This window comes from Nomascus leucogenys, chromosome 4 (genome assembly GCF_006542625.1).
Source record: "Nomascus leucogenys isolate Asia chromosome 4, Asia_NLE_v1, whole genome shotgun sequence".
NCBI classification, from domain to species: Eukaryota; Metazoa; Chordata; class Mammalia; order Primates; family Hylobatidae; genus Nomascus; species Nomascus leucogenys.
Genome location: NC_044384.1, coordinates 16,097,412 through 16,114,680, shown reverse-complemented (window position 1 = coordinate 16,114,680; position 17,269 = coordinate 16,097,412). Strand labels below are relative to the sequence as shown.

General features: G+C 36.9%; 1 protein-coding gene across 2 annotated transcripts; it reads right to left on the bottom strand.

Annotated features, from left to right (window-relative positions):
• Positions 1-730: 730 nt before the first annotated feature.
• LOC100602073 (serpin B3) lies at positions 731-6,721 on the bottom strand. 2 transcript variants are annotated; one of them, XM_030810080.1, is made up of 8 exons: positions 6,666-6,721; positions 5,874-6,060; positions 5,620-5,676; positions 4,216-4,344; positions 3,634-3,751; positions 2,401-2,543; positions 1,960-2,115; positions 731-1,204 (listed from the first exon to the last, which is right to left on the bottom strand). In XM_030810080.1, exons 2-8 carry the CDS (start codon positions 6,036-6,038, stop codon positions 800-802), a joined length of 1,173 nt encoding a protein of 390 aa, XP_030665940.1. In that variant the 5' UTR covers positions 6,039-6,060; positions 6,666-6,721; the 3' UTR covers positions 731-799. The 2 variants fall into 2 exon arrangements, with proteins under 2 accessions (XP_030665940.1, XP_030665939.1); XM_030810079.1 differs by lacking the exon at positions 6,666-6,721 and having other exon boundaries at positions 1,960-2,052; positions 5,874-6,038.
• Positions 6,722-17,269: the final 10,548 nt, after the last annotated feature.

The following is a 17,269-nucleotide window of genomic DNA, read 5'->3' as shown; positions in this document are numbered from 1 at the left end:
ATGTGGTAACCACAGTGTTCTTTCCTCTCATCCACTGATGTTACAGTAGCCAGAGATGTATTTTCAAGATGCAGATATGATAATTTTATGCCCCTCTTTGACAAACAATCAAAGCCTCTAATGAGCTTATTATCCCTATTAGCATAAAATAGAAAGTTTCTAATGTGGTTTACAAGGCTCCTTATGTTCTGAGATCTGCCTTCTACTCCAGGTTCATCGTGAACTACTCTTGTTTTGAATTTTCCTTTGTATATGATTAATATATTTCTAAATTATCTTTCCTGTGTGTAAGTGGACAATTCTCCTTTCCTGAGAGAAAAAAGGTAAAGCAAAAACGATTTAAGTAAGTCATTATTTTATTGATGATGTATTTTATTGATGATGTATTTTATAGAATCACAAAATTTAGAAACATAAGAAGGATTTCAGGTATCACCTAAATTCAAAGAAATGTGGGTGTCTAGGTTGCTAAGTTTGAAGAGAAAGTATGATTTGGCGTGGTCCATTTAAAACAGGTCACAAACAATTATATTTCAAATTTAGATGGTAGAGTATTAAAATATTCATCTTATCTTGGACTTTTCCTCAAGGAGAATTTTTCTGGAAGAAAAAGTAGGTTTATATGTCTTCTTATAAAGAGAAAGAAAGAAATGTATGCTATTTCAATCATTAAATTCTTGATGATGACTATGAGATTGAAAAGAAATATGAGTCAAGTGAGTCTGTTGTTGCCAGCAATCAGTTTACCAGAACACCTCTAGGTGAACATTTTCTAAATGGAGTGACAGACTAATTGCATCTAAGGGGATGAGAATCTGCCAAAGAAGAGGATGCTGTTGGTCTTATTTTGCCTGATGAAGAATAGGAAAGGGTGATTACAATGGAACTCTTCATTAGTTGAAACTGTTGATGTTAATTCTACTACTACAGCGGTGGCAGCTGCAGCCTCTGCTCCCTCCTCAGTGACCTCCACAAAGGCCTTGTGTAGGACTTTAGATACCACGAGACCGCGGCTCCCAGTCATGCCTGAGAGGTCTGCATCCCCATTGAAGATATCCACCATTCCCATGGTTCTCAACGTGTCCTTGAGGTCATAGCTCTCTTCCACTTTGAACCGAGGTAAGTGTAAATCCACACGTGTCTTTCTCATATTCTGCAAACTTGTCCATTCCATCAGTTTGTCAGCAGTGAGTTTCTCTTCAAGCTATACAAATGGAAAAAAGAAACTGATATGACTATCGATCTCTAATACACCTTAACAATGAATTGACTATGTGGAGTATCTTTATTTTGGCAATAAATGTGAAATACAGAAGGTTCACTATTAGATATTATTCTAATAGGCAAAATATGAATCCTGAATATATCAATACACTGAACTATATGTGTATATGTAAATATATGTATCTAAAAACAGAATCATGTTTTTATATATATGTAATGTGTACATATGTATGTATACAAATGTATAATACATATGTAAAATATGATAACATTATTTTGTGCACAATGAACTATATATCACTATTTCTTGTGCCAAAAGCCTACTACATGTGTCAATTATTAATAGGCTCATCTTATTTTTCTATATACGTTATTTAGTACACATTGCAATTATTCTACATACCCTAAATTTCTATTCCCTTTTTTGCTTGGTGTATTTGTAAACTTTCCTCACATTGCTATATATTTCTCCCAGTCAAGATTAAATTGCTGCATAATAATATCATCAAATTGATATCCTATGCATGTAACTCTAATAAATTAATCATTAACTAAGCCTTCAATTTGTGTCAGGCCCTATGCTTAAATATTTGTAATATGAAAGTGAGTAATTATTCCTCACTTTGAATTTTTCATTGTTTTGGGGCGACTTGGTCACAAGCTTTTACCTTGCTTAAACTTGGTATCTTTGGAAAAAAGTCAGGCAGTAGAAGAGTTGTAGATGCAAGTTTTTACCTTCTGCAGACCATCGATTTCATTTGGCAGCAGCACAATCATGCTTAGATCTTTGCCTTTGTATGGTATTTCGAGGACCTTGGCCTCTACATCGTCCAGCGAGGCAAAATGAAAGGACATGTATTGCCTCATCATCTGTATGGGCTTGTATGTATTCTACAATAAATCAATGTGTCCAGCAAATACCAAGTGAGACACAAGACAAAAAGATAATATTATTGAGATATCAACAAATCCTTCTTTTAAGAAATAACCCAAGAATTTAATGGGTTAGAGACAATAGCTTCTTCAGGTATTCCTAATTAATAAAGTTATAAGACTAAAACGACAGAATAACAGACATGAACGATTTTACTTTTTACTTGTCATGGTAGTACATTCCATCAGAAATGTTTAAATTTATTAACATATTACATTATATAAATAAAATATAGACAATACCTTGCTTGGCCAAAACTTTTCCTCTTTAGTATTTTCTTTTTTAAATTTATTCTCCCACTGCCCCTTGAAATAGATTGCGTTCACAAGAACCAGTGTGGTAGCATTGCCAATAGCCCCATCAGGAATTAGGTTTTTAATTTTTTCTGCAAGGGAAAGAATAAGAGTCTTTTATGCAAGTTACAAATGGTTTGTCTGGAAGATGCTTTGCAAATTTTCATGACTGATAATTAATTATTCATCTAAATCCTTACTTTAGACTCACTGACTTTGATCTTTGAATTATTACACTCACTGACCAAAATTCACCAAGTGCAGCTTTCTTTAAGGCTCCAGTCAGATAAAGTTACCCTTGATGGAGACATCACTTCTTGTGATAGAGAAGGAATTCATGTTCTCTATGACTGACTTCAGTCATCTGATATGGAATACTGATAAACTGATTTTATCTAATCTTTCAAAACATGTCTTTCCTTTCTCCCTCCCTCCTCTTCCTACTTTTTTTTTTTTTAAACTATGGGGTCCCAAATCAGAGGAAGTAGGCCCTGATTGCTTTTCAGGACAAGTGACATGAGCTCTGTAATATGAAACACATGTCCTGTGCTCTCAGCCACTACTTCCTGGGGTGTCTTCCTATTCACTCTCATGTTGAGTTGCTGTAAGTTTGGCCTGTAATGAGAGGTGGGAGGTAGGATAGATGTCTATAGAATGGAGACTTTGTTAAGCTCTTCGCCCTTGATGGGGAAGACAGCTGTGATAATCCCTGCAGAACTTGTGGCTAGAGATGTGGTCCAGGCAGCTCTAGTTCAGATGGCAAGAGGGTGATTTACCGGAGAGCTGCTTGTTTCCCAATTAGTAAAGGGGAAGGGAGATGCTTTCTAATGTTTTCTTTTAAATATTCATCATAAAAAATTGGTTCTGATTTAAAGTAAAGGACATGATCTCAAAATGGGCCTGAGTGGAGACAAGGGATCCACAAAGCTATTGTCATCCAAGAACATGAGCAAAGAATCCTCCGGCTATGTTTTCATCTAATTGGCTTCCTGTGATTTCCTCCCTGGCCCCCCTAGGCTCTCTTCATAATCATTTGGAAAAACTCTTCGTCTGGAGTGCCCTCTTCTGTCCTCCCTGCAAAGCCATCTCAATTCCTATCCCTGGTTCCCCATGCAGTGTCAGGCACAGGGCTCACTCGCATAGGTTTCTCAAAGGTGTTTCTATAATGGGTGGTTCTCCTACCATTCGTTTGACTTTCCACCCAGGAGTTAATCTTCTTTCGGCTTTCTTCTGGAGCATGTGCAAAATCAACAGATTCCACACTGGTCTTATAAAAGTTCTTGATGGCTTCTAAATATTCCTTTGAGATATGAAGGAAGAAAGTAGATATTAAGAGTAATTTATCTAACTATATATTACCAAATTTAGTTATTTATAATTAGAGTAAGCTGAATACAGACCCTGAACAGATGCAGTATCTCCTGTCTATGCATATTTTTATACAGGTGCCACGTAGGCAATGCAAAAGGGGAGTGTGGGCTGGCACAAAAAACAGGTCACTGAAGGTCAGTGCCAGTTTATTGATGGTATCTTATTACTCACTCTACTACCCAACCTCCTCTTTTATTACAAGATTATCCCTAAATCCACACTTCACTGATGTGTTATCAGGGCCTGGGACGGTGGGAGAGTTGTGGAAATGGAGCTAATACACTCTGAGTAAATGCTGTCCACCTGGGTCAGACAGACTCATGTGCCTTGCCTTCTTCCATTTGGCTGCTCAGAGACACAGATAGCAGGCTGCAGATGAAAGGTGAAATTTACCTGTAAAAATTGATATGTCTTTTCTCCAAAGAGCTTGTTGGCGATCTTCAGCTCATATGCATCAGTGGATTTGTTTAATTCAGTCAGAAGCTTTTGAAACTGGTAATGAACATTTCCTGACCTATTAACCTTCAAATGTCAAAAAAGGAGATCATTCAATTGCTGTATCAATGTAAATACTAAACACATGCTAAGTCTGTTAGATCAGTTCCTAAAGGCTGGTAGTCTCAATGAGGACCTTTGTGCTTATTCCCTGATACTTGGTGTATTTCACCTCAAATACCCTTCAAAATCCACCTTATATTTGACTTCTTCCAGAAAATTCTTCCTGCACTAATGTACTCCAATCTTTTCTCTTCTGAACTAAAGATGCATTATTGTCTACCATTGGGTTTTCCCCTTGTTGGTTTAAAGGGTTAGGTTTAGCTTCCCAGTTAAACTCTCAGCTCCTTGAGGGCAAGGACCTTATTATACTTCTAACAGACATCAAGAATATGAGTATATTAAAGTTTGGATATTTTAAAGAGGTTACGCTAGGAAGCCCTGTTGTACCTGTTGGTGGTATCATCTTGTAAGACACATTGACTGATCTATGGCTCTTTCCTCATGATGGTCATTCTCTGCATGTAAGAACAGTGTGTGCCAGGTACATGGCTAAGGACTTTACTTGGGTAACTCTAAGTCTTTAGTTCAATTCAGATGAACACAAGAAAGCTCAGAGAATGGGAAAAAAAACCCCTGTTTATAGAGACATAAATTAGAAGTGCCAAGTTTTGAACCTAAGCCTGTTTAAATCTAGAACCTTCTACTTTCCAGCAAAGCATTTTGCACTAGTAAGGCTCTAAACCAATATATTCCATAGCAATCATTTTCCAAAATATACTTGGACTTGTGCTTATTCCTCTTAATCTCATTAATGACTCAATTAAAATTAAATTATTTTTGCAACATTATTGTGATTCGTATAATTATAGCTACTTTATAATAATAATAACATTTATTATGACTTTTTATGGGCAAGGCACTGCTGTAAATGTTTGCATGTATTTGCATGTATTGAGTCAGATTTTTATTACCCTTAGTTTTCTGGGATGGGGTCACTGGGAATCCGAGCAGTTGTGTCCCGCTCGTGTTCATCATTTGTGAAGAGCAAAGCTGGAGTTTGAACCCAGCCTATCCTGATCCAGACCTATGCTCTGAAGTACAGTGCTGACTGTCTTTCACTAAAGCCAAATGTGGAATAATAATTATGTGCCATGAAATGCCAACCCACTCTGTATGTCTCAATCTTTTCATCCAGGCTTTCCCCTAAAAATGGCCTTTTCTTAGTTTCTGTGAAGTTTCAGGTTAAAACTACGACCTGCTCAGGCATCTAAAGCTGAACCGTAGTGCTCTGTGACTCACGTGATACGTTGCAGCCTTTTCTGTGGTGTTCTCTGTGACTTGATCAAAGTGAAGAACCTGGAAAAGACATGGAGCGGGACAAGAAAACTTTACTCAAAAGATCTGTTGAAGTCAGTGGTCTCACAGTTATGGAAATTCCTGCTCAGCCCCCTGTGCTACCCATCAGGCCACCACATCTATTACCATCTGCGTGCTAGCTGACCGAACCACAGAGAAAATCTGCAACAGGACAATGCAATGAAGCTGATACCTACCTTGTTAATTTGTTTTGCGGTGTAGTCTTTGGCCCCTAAGAGGACCATCCCTAATGCTGATGTGATGCTGATGGGGGAATAGAAGATGTTGTTGTCTTTTGATTTGCTAAACTGTTGGAACAGGTCGAACATGAACTTGGTGTTGGCTTCACTGAGTGAATTCATGGTGAATGTGATGTGATCTGGACTCCTGGAAAAGCATCAGATTCCTGTCAGAATGACTTTAATATATGGAGTGTCATTCTGTAGTACGATTTTCTTAAAGAAAATAACATATCTAGGTTGTGGGATTTTGACATTTAAAGTTTCTTTTTTTTTTTAACATCTCAAGCTTTTTACAATGTGCATATATTAAGTGTATTAATCTCTTAATTAGAAGGCTTACAAAATTACTGTTTTTAAAGACTATTGTAAATAAGTAATAGACCATCTTTATCTTTCCTTCATTGCTGGCTACACTAGGGCTAGGTAGGAAGGCTTTATAATGTATGCTAAGAGGAGACCTCTGTGGATCACATCCAACCAGCTCTTAAGAGGAATCCCTGACGTTTCCTTCAAGGCTCTGTGGCTGCAAGGCACTCACCGTCTGTGTTCCTAAGGGTGCCTTGGTTTACTCGGAACTAAGCAATTTAGATAAAGGACAAATCAGATGAAATAGTTATTTTAACTTTGCCCTGGAAGAATAAGTAAAATATAATCAGACAGAATGCAGGAGATGCATGATATAGAACACAGTATCATTATTATTCTCAAAAATAATTCATGTTTTTAAGCTGGAGTGGCTTGAAGCACTTACCTGTGTTCCTAGAGGAAGCAGAGGTGGGCAGAGAGCCTGTGTGTGTCTGTGGAATGAAGGGTGAGATCCTGAATTTATACCTCTCCTCTTGCTACCTCTCCCTCTGTGGAGAGGAGATTTCACAAGCAGGCTAACACTCGACTTGATGACAAAGGACAGGATTACTATTCTACCATTGTACCTCCTTTTTAATCTATAGGGAAAAAATGCAAATGCAAATCAGCAGTCACTGGCTCATTTGAAATACATGTAGGTGACTTTCTTGCTGCCTCTCCCTCAGTGGAGAGGAGATTTCACAAGCAGGCTAACACTCACCTTGATGAGTATGAACATTCATGACAAAGAACAGGATTACTGTTCTACCATTGTACCTCCTTTTTAATCTATAGGGAAAAAATGAAAATGTGAATCAGTAATCACTGGCTTATTTGAAATAATGTAGGTGACTTTCTATTACCAATGAGAATAAGGTTAGAATTCCAATTTCCTCCCATTAGTTTCAACTCCTTTCCTTTGTATACTACTCCAGATGTAAAAAAACAAAGCAAGAAAACGAACAAACAAACAAAAACAAAAAAAAGTGCCATTATTTTCTTGGATGTTGCATTGTCTTTAAGGCATACTTTGAACAACAAACAACTAAAAAGCTTACATTTCCTGTTTTTCAGTTCTGAAAGTTTTTGTCATCCTATGAATTTCATTAGTAATTTTTCTGTTAAACAAGGAATATATTTCTAATTTTAAGTCCAAAGATATACTTAAGAAGTGTACTTCAGTATCTCATAGCATACTATGGAGAACAGGATTCTATTGCCTTCTCCTGAACGCTCAGCCTTGGCAGTGATCCTGCCAGTCACCTCCCGTGCCCCTTGCAACCATCCCGTATGTTTTCTGTTGCATAGGGTCAGTGAGAAAGTTATCTTCCTTGCTGAGTGATATGGTTTGGCTGTGTCCCCACCAAAATCTCAACTTGAATTGTATCTACCAGAATTCCCACGTGTTGTTGGAGGTACCCAGGGGGAGGTAATTGAATCACAGGTGCTGGTCTTTCCTGTGCCATTGTTGCGATAGTTAATAAGTCTCAGGAGATCCGATGGGTTTATGAAGGGTTTCTGCTTTTGCTTCTACCTCATTTTCTCTTGCTGCCACCATGTAAGAATAACTTTTGCCTCCTGCAATGATTCTGAGGCCTCCCCAATCATGTGGAAGTGTAAGTCCAATTATACCTCTTTTTCTTGCCAGTCTTGGGTATGTCTTTATCAGCAGCATGAGAACAAACTAATACACTGAGTTAATAGGCTGACACTGAGAAGAACAATTGAAGCAAGCAGGAGACATTTTGAATGGAAGCTTTCTAATTTTTCATTTAAAAATGAAGCTGAAAAATAAGTTGTTTGACCTGTCAGGATCACAACATTTCTCAGTGGTTCTACCATTTAGCACCTGGCTTCAGACTCATTCCAGTGTTCTCCCTGGAATATCTTGTAATCTGAAGAATGTCTGTGGCCAAGGAGAGGGTTGTCATCCAAGGCCATTTAATCCAATATCTCCCTGAACACCAGAATAGAGGGCGGGTTCTCATTTGTGGACCCCCCTTTTTATTAAGATGTACTTTGTATACCACAAGGTTCACCATTTTCAACTGTACAATTCAATGATTTTTAGTACATTCACAAAGTTGTGCTACACCATCATCATCTCATTCCACAATAATTTCACTACCTCCAAAATAAAACTTGTCTTTCATTCTTCCCACTCTCGAGACCCTGGAAACCACGAATGTACCTCTTGTTTCTATGGATTTACGTATTCTAAACATTTCATATAAACAGAATCATACAGTATTTGTCCTTCTGTGATTGGCTTCTTTCATCTAGTATTATTTTCAAGGTTTCTCCATGTCGTTGCATGGATCAGCACATCATTCCTTTTTGTGGCTGAATAATATTCCATTGTATGAATAGGCCATATTTTGTTTATTCATAACTTGATGGACATTTGTGTTGTTTCCATCTTTTTACTATTATGAATAATGATGCTCTGACCTTTCATGTACATTTTCTTGCATAGCATATGTCTTCATTTCTTTTGAGTATAAACCTATGAATGAAATGGCTGGGTCACATGGTAACTCCAGGTTAACATTTTGAAGAAATGCCAGACTCTTCTCCATAGAATTCTGCACAAGTGTGCATTCCAATCGACGTGAATAGAGTTCTGATTTCTCCACATCCTCCCCAACACTTGGTATTGTCATGGGCCCTTTTAAACACCAGCCGTGAGTTTGTTTTCTTAGCACATCACAAAATCAAGGGAGATTCATCTACAACAAGGTGCCAGAAACACATAGGCTGAAAGTAGGGGCTTGATGGGAGAAAGGAAGCTGTGTTTCCAATCTGAAAGTTTCTCACCTGCCTGTTTCCCAAACCCCCAAGACATGTTGTTCTTAGGTCTCCTGTATCAATATATATATTTTGAGTCTCTGAATGAGATTGGGAAGTATAAATTCCCTGATTTAAGTTGGGGAATAGTCTAATGGGGTGTTGATGGACTAAAAAGTCCAAAGATAGAAGAAAAAGAAACAAGAGGAAATATCTGAGATAAAGAATTCCAAAAATGAATAATGGTCTTCTCAGCTGAGTCTGCATCCAGGGCTATAAGACAAAAATGGACCTTCCTCTATTTGAGTAGGATGGATTTACTCGGGTACCAAAGAAAAGGAATCTAACGTCTCATAGGACAGAAGCAACAAGCTCATCCTGGGAATGGAGGGAAGAAAAAAACAGGATAACAAGCTGAGACAATCTGAGGTTACAGGGGACCAATCTATGGAAGAGAATTTCAGACTATGGCTAAATGTCCTGAGGCGCTGAGGTTTGCCATGAAGGTTGAACTTAAGGAAAGGTACTAATTGAAAATGACCAGGAGTTTGCTTAAATGTAGAGAAAGCTTGGATGAGTTCAAATGAGAAGTCATTTCAGGCATTTTTTTCTGTTCCTAAAATGTTCTCCTGGCATGTGATAGACAGGCTAGACTGGACATATCCTGATGTGTGAGACGGGACATATCCTCATGTCATATATTGCCACAGAGAACTCAGGAATTCCAAGAAGTTTTTGCATGTGAACACTTGCCAACTTATGTCTCTTGGTATTTCATAAACATACACCAACTTCATTGGCTCCAGGAATCCAGAAATTAAAAACAAATCCTCAATGGGAAATTACACTTTCAGGAAATATCCCGTCATTACTAATGCCTTTATAGATTGGTTAAGAAATATCTCCTAGATTTTCCTGGACCTCACTTCCTTATGAAGGCTGTAAAGTTTTCTCAGCATTATTAAGTTACAAATTAAAGAGAACATTTATTTATTGTTTCTTACTCTGTTCTTGTGCCTATCTATAGGGAAACTTGTTAGTGGATGAAATTTTTCAAGCATCAAATAACAGAATATATGTCAATTACTGTATTCCCAAGGATCTGTCTACAGATATAGATATGTACATATTGAACAACCTCAGAGCAAGACTAACAAGCTTTCCTTTCTTAGTTTACATGAGGGAAAACAACTCCAGAAAGGTTTGAAAAGCAGAGACGGAAATCGTCTCATATGTAAGTACAGTTGGAGCACAGAGAAAATGATATTATCTCTTGCCTCCCTTCCTCCTTCCTACTCAGCCAACACCGCCAGGGACAGACGTCATATTTACTATATGCTTTCAAACCAAATCAAATCTAACCCTGTCCCCTTGCTGATCTCTTATAACTCTCTCCCTGATTTCTCTTGGCCTTCTTTTTCTGTTGCTAAGAAACATCCTATATTGATGTTCTCCCTTTTACTAGAACTGTCCTTCTTCCTCCTTGCTTTATCTGCACTATGGATTTTCCCCTATGGCTGCATGCCCCTTGATCTTTTCTCGTGGGTATCTACTCACTCCCCCATTCTCATACCATGAAGCCAGGAAGCATGGTCTTCTCTTTTATTCCTACTGCCTTTTCTAGCCATTGTTTTCTCTGTCTTCAATGGCCTATTTTAATTTTTTTGGCTATGCAAGTATACCATGTACTTCTTGTGGGAAAGAGAGTTTCTGGGGTGCCAGTTGAGTTGGTCTCCCCTTTGTGAGACACCCATGGGTAGCCATGGGCACCCTCTGAGGAGAAAAGTCTCCTTATTGCCTTCATGTCTTTATGCCCTGAGAGCATAACAGCTCAGCGGTATTCCACAGGTTGCTCAGGGAGATAACACTCCTTGAAGCAGGGGAGTATAATCAAACATCTTGGCTCCTCCTGAAACCCACTCCCACCCATTTCAGTCTCTATAAGTTAAAGATCTTAAGTAGTTTAGACACATGCCTTTGCTCAAAGAAATTCAAAGAAACTACCACTGCTATACATCTTATTGAATGACTCATGAGTTCTCTTTCACTGATTAATCCTTTTCCTCATCCCTTCCTCCTCCTCTCATCTGCCTTAGGAACAAAGAACTTGTAAACCAATAAATTAGGAGAAGCCTGAGAGCTCCACACTTTCTTTATCTAGTCTGTCATTGATGGGCATTTGTGTTGGTTCCATGTCTTTGTTATTGTAAATGATACTAACTATTCTTAAATACATAGGATTAGTGTGATGTGGACAAATAAAATTGACAAAAATGCTGTTGAAAATCTTTACTGGCAAAACTATTTTGGAAAAACTTGGCAATATCTAGTTATTTTAGCAATTCTGTGTTTAAATATGTACTCTAGGCCAGGTGTGGTGGCTCATGCCTGTAATCCCAGCAATTTAGAAGATTGAGGGGGGTAGATCATTTGAGGTCAGGAGTTCCAGACCAGCCTGAGAAACATGGCGAAACCCTGTCTCTACTGAAATTACCAAAAATTAAAAATAGGGTCAGGCATGGTGGCTCACGCCTGTAATCCCAGCACTTTGGGATGCCGAGGCAGGTGGCTCAGAAGGTCAGAAGTTCAAGATAAACCTCGCCAATATGGTGTAACCCCATGTCTACTAAATATACAAAAATTAGCTGGGTGTGGTGGCAGGCAATTATAATCCCAGCTACTCAGGCCGGGCGCGGTGGCTCACGCCTGTAATCCCAGCACTTTGGGAGGCCAAGGCGGGCGGATCACGAGGTCAGGAAATCGAGACCACGATGAAACCCCGTCTCTACTAAAAATACAAAAAATTAGCTGGGCGTGGTGGCGGGCGCCTGTAGTCCCAGCTACTTGGAGAGGCTGAGGCAGGAGAATGGCGTGAACCCGGGAGGCGGAGCTTGCAGTGAGCCAAGATCGTGCCACTGCGCTCCAGCCTGGGTGACAGAGCGAGACTCCGTCTCAAAAAAAAAAAAAAAAAAAAAAATTAATAATAATAATAATAATCCCAGCTACTCGGGAGGCTGAGGGGCAGAAGAATTGCTCTAACCAGGGAGGCAAAGGTTGCAGTGAGCTGAGATTGAGCCACTGCACTCCAGCCTGGGGACAGAGAGAGACTCCATTTCAAATAAAATAAAATAAAACAAAATAAATAAATAAATAAAAATTAGCCTGGTGTGGTGGTACATGTAATCCTAGCTACCTGGGAGGCTGAGGTGGGGCATTGTTTGAAGCCGGGAGGTAGAGGATGCAGTGAGCTGAGATTTTACCACTGCACTCCAGCCTGGGTGACTGAGTGAGACTCTGTCAAAAAAAAAACAACAAAAAAACTCTCTCTTTCTCTATTATAGCCTAGATGAACCCATGTACTATGTTTCACAAGACACATACAAAGGCATGAATTGCAGCATTCTTGCCAATGGTGAAGAATTAGAAACAACTTAAATATGTATCAAAAAAATAAAGAAAAAATTAAGCTAGGTTCATACAGCTGAGTATTCTACAGCAGTGAATATAAATGAACTGGATCATCATTTGTTAAAAAGAATAAATCTGTAGATATAACAGCAAGGAACAGGAAAACAAATGAAAAAGAATGTGTAAATATCACTTATGTAAAACATTTTAAAAGCACCTATAACATTATATCTGTCATGTATTATATTTTAACATAGGAATGACAATATATTAACTTTGTGTTGGTTCCATGTCTTTGTTATTGTAAATGATACTAACTATTCTTAAATACATAGGATTAGTGTGATGTGGACAAATAAAATTGACAAAAATGCTGTTGTGTCAAATTGAGGTAGTAGGCATATGAAGTTCTTAAATTGTTTTCAGAAACTTTTTTACAGTTAATTTTTTTAAAAAATGGTAAGTAAAAATTATGTTTATTAATGGTATGGAACGTAATGTTTTGATATATGTACACATTGTTGAATGGCTAAATTAAGCTAATTAGCATATCCATTATCTCATGTAATTATTCTTTTTTATAACAAGAATGCTTAAAATCTCCTCTCTCAGCAAGTTTGAAGTATACAATATTGGTACTAAATATAGTCGTGATAAGATGCCTTAAACTTATTCCTCTTGTTTAACTGAAATTTCATATCCTTTACCAACATCTTCCCAACCCCTCCACCCTACCAGCCTCTTGTAGCCACCATTCTACTATCTGTTTCTACGAATTCAACATTTTAGACTCCACATATAATTGAGGTTGTGTAGTATTAGTCTTTCTGTGTCTAGCTTACTTCACTTAACATAATATCCTCCAGGTTCATCCATATTGTTGCAAATGACAGAACTACTGTCTTTTTTTATGGTAGAATAGTATTTCATTGTGTATATATATCAAATTTTCTTTATTTATTCATTCGTTGGTGGACACAGGCTGATTTCATGTCTTGGCTATTGTGAATAATGCTGTAATGAACATGAGATACAAATAATTCTTTGACATATGTATTTCATACCCTTTGTATATATTCCAAGAAGTTGGATTGCTGAATCATATGTTAGTTCTGTTCTTAATTTTCTGAGGCATCTCCATAAGGTTTTCTAAGTGGCTGTACAAATTTTATTCCCACCAATAGTGTACCAGGGTTCCCTTTTCTCCAGATCCTCGCCAACACTTGTTATCTTTTGACTGTTTGATGATAGCCATCCTATGGGGTGTAAGATGATATCTCATTGTGTTTCTGATTTGCATTTCCCTGAGGATTAGTGATGTTAAGTATTTTTCTATGTAACTGCTGGCCATTCGTATGTCTTCTTTTGAAAAATACCTGTTCAGGTTCTTTGCCCATTTTAAAAGTTTTTTTTTTTTTTCTGTTGAGTTTTTTCAGATCCCTTTACATTTTGAAGAAGAATACTTTATCAGAGATATAGTTTTCAAAAACTTTTTCCCATTTGGTAGGTCATCTTCTCTCTCTGTTGATTGTGAATTCTTCACTCCTTTGCTGTGCAGAAACTTCAGTTTTATGTAATCACATTTGTCTATTTTTACTTTTGTGGCCTGTGCTTTTGGAATCATATCTAAAAAATCATTGCCCAGACCTATGTCATGAAGCTTTTCCTCTATATTTTCTTCTGGTAGTTTTACATTTTCAGTCCTTACATTTAAGTCTTCAATCAGTTTTCAGCTGATTTTTGTATATGGTGTGAGATGAGGATCTAATTTCCTTTTTCTCCATATGGATATCCAATTTTTTCAACACTCCTTATTGAAGAGACTGTCCTTTCCTGATTGTGTGTCCTTGGTGTCTTTGTCAAAAATCAACATTTTTAGATTCCACATATAATTGAGATTGTGTAGTATTAGTCTTTCTGTGTCTAGCTTACTTCACTTAACATAATATCCTCCAGGTTCATCCATGTTGTTGCAAATGACAGAACTGTCTTTTTTTATGGTGGAATACTATTTCATTGTGCATATATATCATGTTTTCTTTATTTATTCATTTGTTGGTGGACACAGGCTGATTTCATGTCTTGGCTGTTGTGAATAATGCTGTAATGAACATGAGATACATGCCTGGGAGGCAGAGCTTGCAGTGAGCAGAGATTGCACCACTGCACTCCAGCTGGGCAACATAGTGAGACTCCAACTCCAAAAAAAAAAAAAATCCTAAAATATGTATAGAACCACAAAAATCTTAGAATAGTCAAGCAATTTTGAACAAAGAGAAGAAAACAGGAGGCATCACACTACTTAACTTCAAAATAACTTATGAATCAATATTAATCAAAATGGCATTGTACTGGCATAAAAACAGGCACTTAAACAAGTAGAAGAGAATACAGTCCCGAAACAGATGCAGATATTTATGGCCAATTAGTTTTTTAAAATGGGCCAAGAACATATAATGGGGAAAGGACAGTCTCTTTAATAAATGGTTTTAAAAAACCATATTCACATAGAGAAGAAAGAAATTAGAACCATGTCTTACACCATATAAAAAATCATTTCCAAATAGATTACGGGTAAGACTTAAAACTATAAAACAACTAGTAGAAAACATATGAGAAAAGCTTCATGATATTGGTCTGGGCAATAATTTATTGGATATGAAATCAAACGCAAAAAAAGCAAAATTAGAAAAATGAGACCATGAAAAAGCTTCTGCACAAATGAGAATCAGCAGAGTGAAGAGATAAACGGGAGAAAAAATATCTGTAAAGCATGCATCTCAAAAGGGATTAATATCCAAAATATATAAGGAACTGAAACAACTGAATAACAATAAAACAAATAGCCCAATTGAAAATAGGCCAATGATCTGAATAGACATTTGTCAATAGAAAACATGCAATATCAATAATCATTTGAGAAATGCCAACTAAACCATAATGAAATATCACCTCACTGCTGTTAGGATGGCTTTTTGTCAAAAACACAAATGATAACAAGTGTTGACAAGAACATTGCAGAAACAGACTTGTTTTACTCTGTTGGTTGGATTATAAATTAGCACAGACGTTGTGGAAAACATCATAAAGATTCTTTAGAAAATTAAATACAGAACTACCATATGATTTAATAATTCCACTTTTGGGTATATTTCCAAAGGGAATAAAAGCAGTCATGTTGGAAAGATATCTTTATTCCCATGTTCATTGCAGCATTATTCACAATAATCAAAATATGGAATCAACCCATCTATGTAATAATGAATGACTGGATGAGGAAAATGTGTTATATACATGCACAGTAGAATACTTACTATTCAGCCTTTAAAAGGAAGGAAACCCTGTCATTTATGACAACATGGTAAACCTGGAGAACATTATGTTTAGTGAAATAAGCCCTGCAGAGAAAGACAAATATTGCATGATCTCTCTTAAATGTGGAATCTAGAAAAGTCGAACTCATATAATTAAAGAGTAAAATTGTGGTTACCATGAGCTGGGGTGTGAGAGGGATTTGAGGAGATGTCGGTCGAAGGATACAAATTTCAGTTAAACAAGAGAAATAAGTTCAGGAGGTCTATTTTACAATATGGCGACTATAGTTAATGCATTTTATTGCTGAAAATTGCTAAGAGAATAGACTTGCAGTGTTCTTACCACAAAACATTATGTGAGGTAATGTATATATAAATTAGCTCTACTGACTCATTCCACTATGTATACATATTTCAAAACAACATGTTTTACAACATAAGTGTATACAGTTTTTATTAATTAAAAATACATTTAAAAACAACATTTAATGAAGAAGATTTTTTCACCTAAAGATATGTGTTTTGGACAATTCTCTTTTTCAGTTTTTGAGTCAACTTTATGGAGGCATAATTAATTAAAATAAAATTTAAGTGTGTAGATCAATGATTTAAGACTGTTTTCCAACGTGGGTTGCACCTTTTGTATTTCCATCAGCAGTATGTGAGAGTTCCAGTTGCTTCAAATGTTTTTCAAAACTTGCAATGGCTCAGTATTTTAAGTTTTAATTTTGGCCATCATAGTTGGTACAAAGTGGTATTCCATGGGGAGGAGTTTTGAAAACACTTAAATTTTGCATTTCTTATGAAACTTTCAATTTAGTTATTTATTTTATATCAGCAGGGACTCATATTCTGTTTTATTCAATAGATTTTAATTCATTATTTAAAAAATCAAAACAAAAAATTTGGCTTTCCCTTCAGTGTCTCTTGCAGATGGCTACAATGCAGGTGTAACTGGTTTTCTGGTGGGCCTAGAATATACGTAAATATTTCAATTCTCCTAACAAAACATCAACTATGCCCTCTACTCATAAGACTCTAATGCATCTGAGCCTTTGTCTTAACATTTTCATTATTGTAACGTCCCTTCTTTTAAACCTGGAAAAATTAATAATAGTTGAAAGATATGGTCTAAAGTGATTCTAACAATCTGTTCTTCAAAACTATCCACTCTACCATTTTCAGCTTCATTGAATCATTAGAAATTAATCCTCACCTGTTGGACAGAATTTGAGCTTTATAATTCCTTACAATTTATCATTTTAAAGTACACTTCAAAATCACAGGTTCTGGCCCAAGCTTCTGACCTCTTCTTATTTCTCATAAACTCAATACCATCCTTATTTGACCTCAGTAAGTATTGTAATGCACATCTGTTCTTCAAGACTACCACAGCCTTCTTTGCTTTCTTTCCTCAGCTGCATTCACTGAACAGATTGTTCATGTTATACACTCTCTGGCTAGTCTGTCAATTCCCTCGACAACTTGACCAAGTCT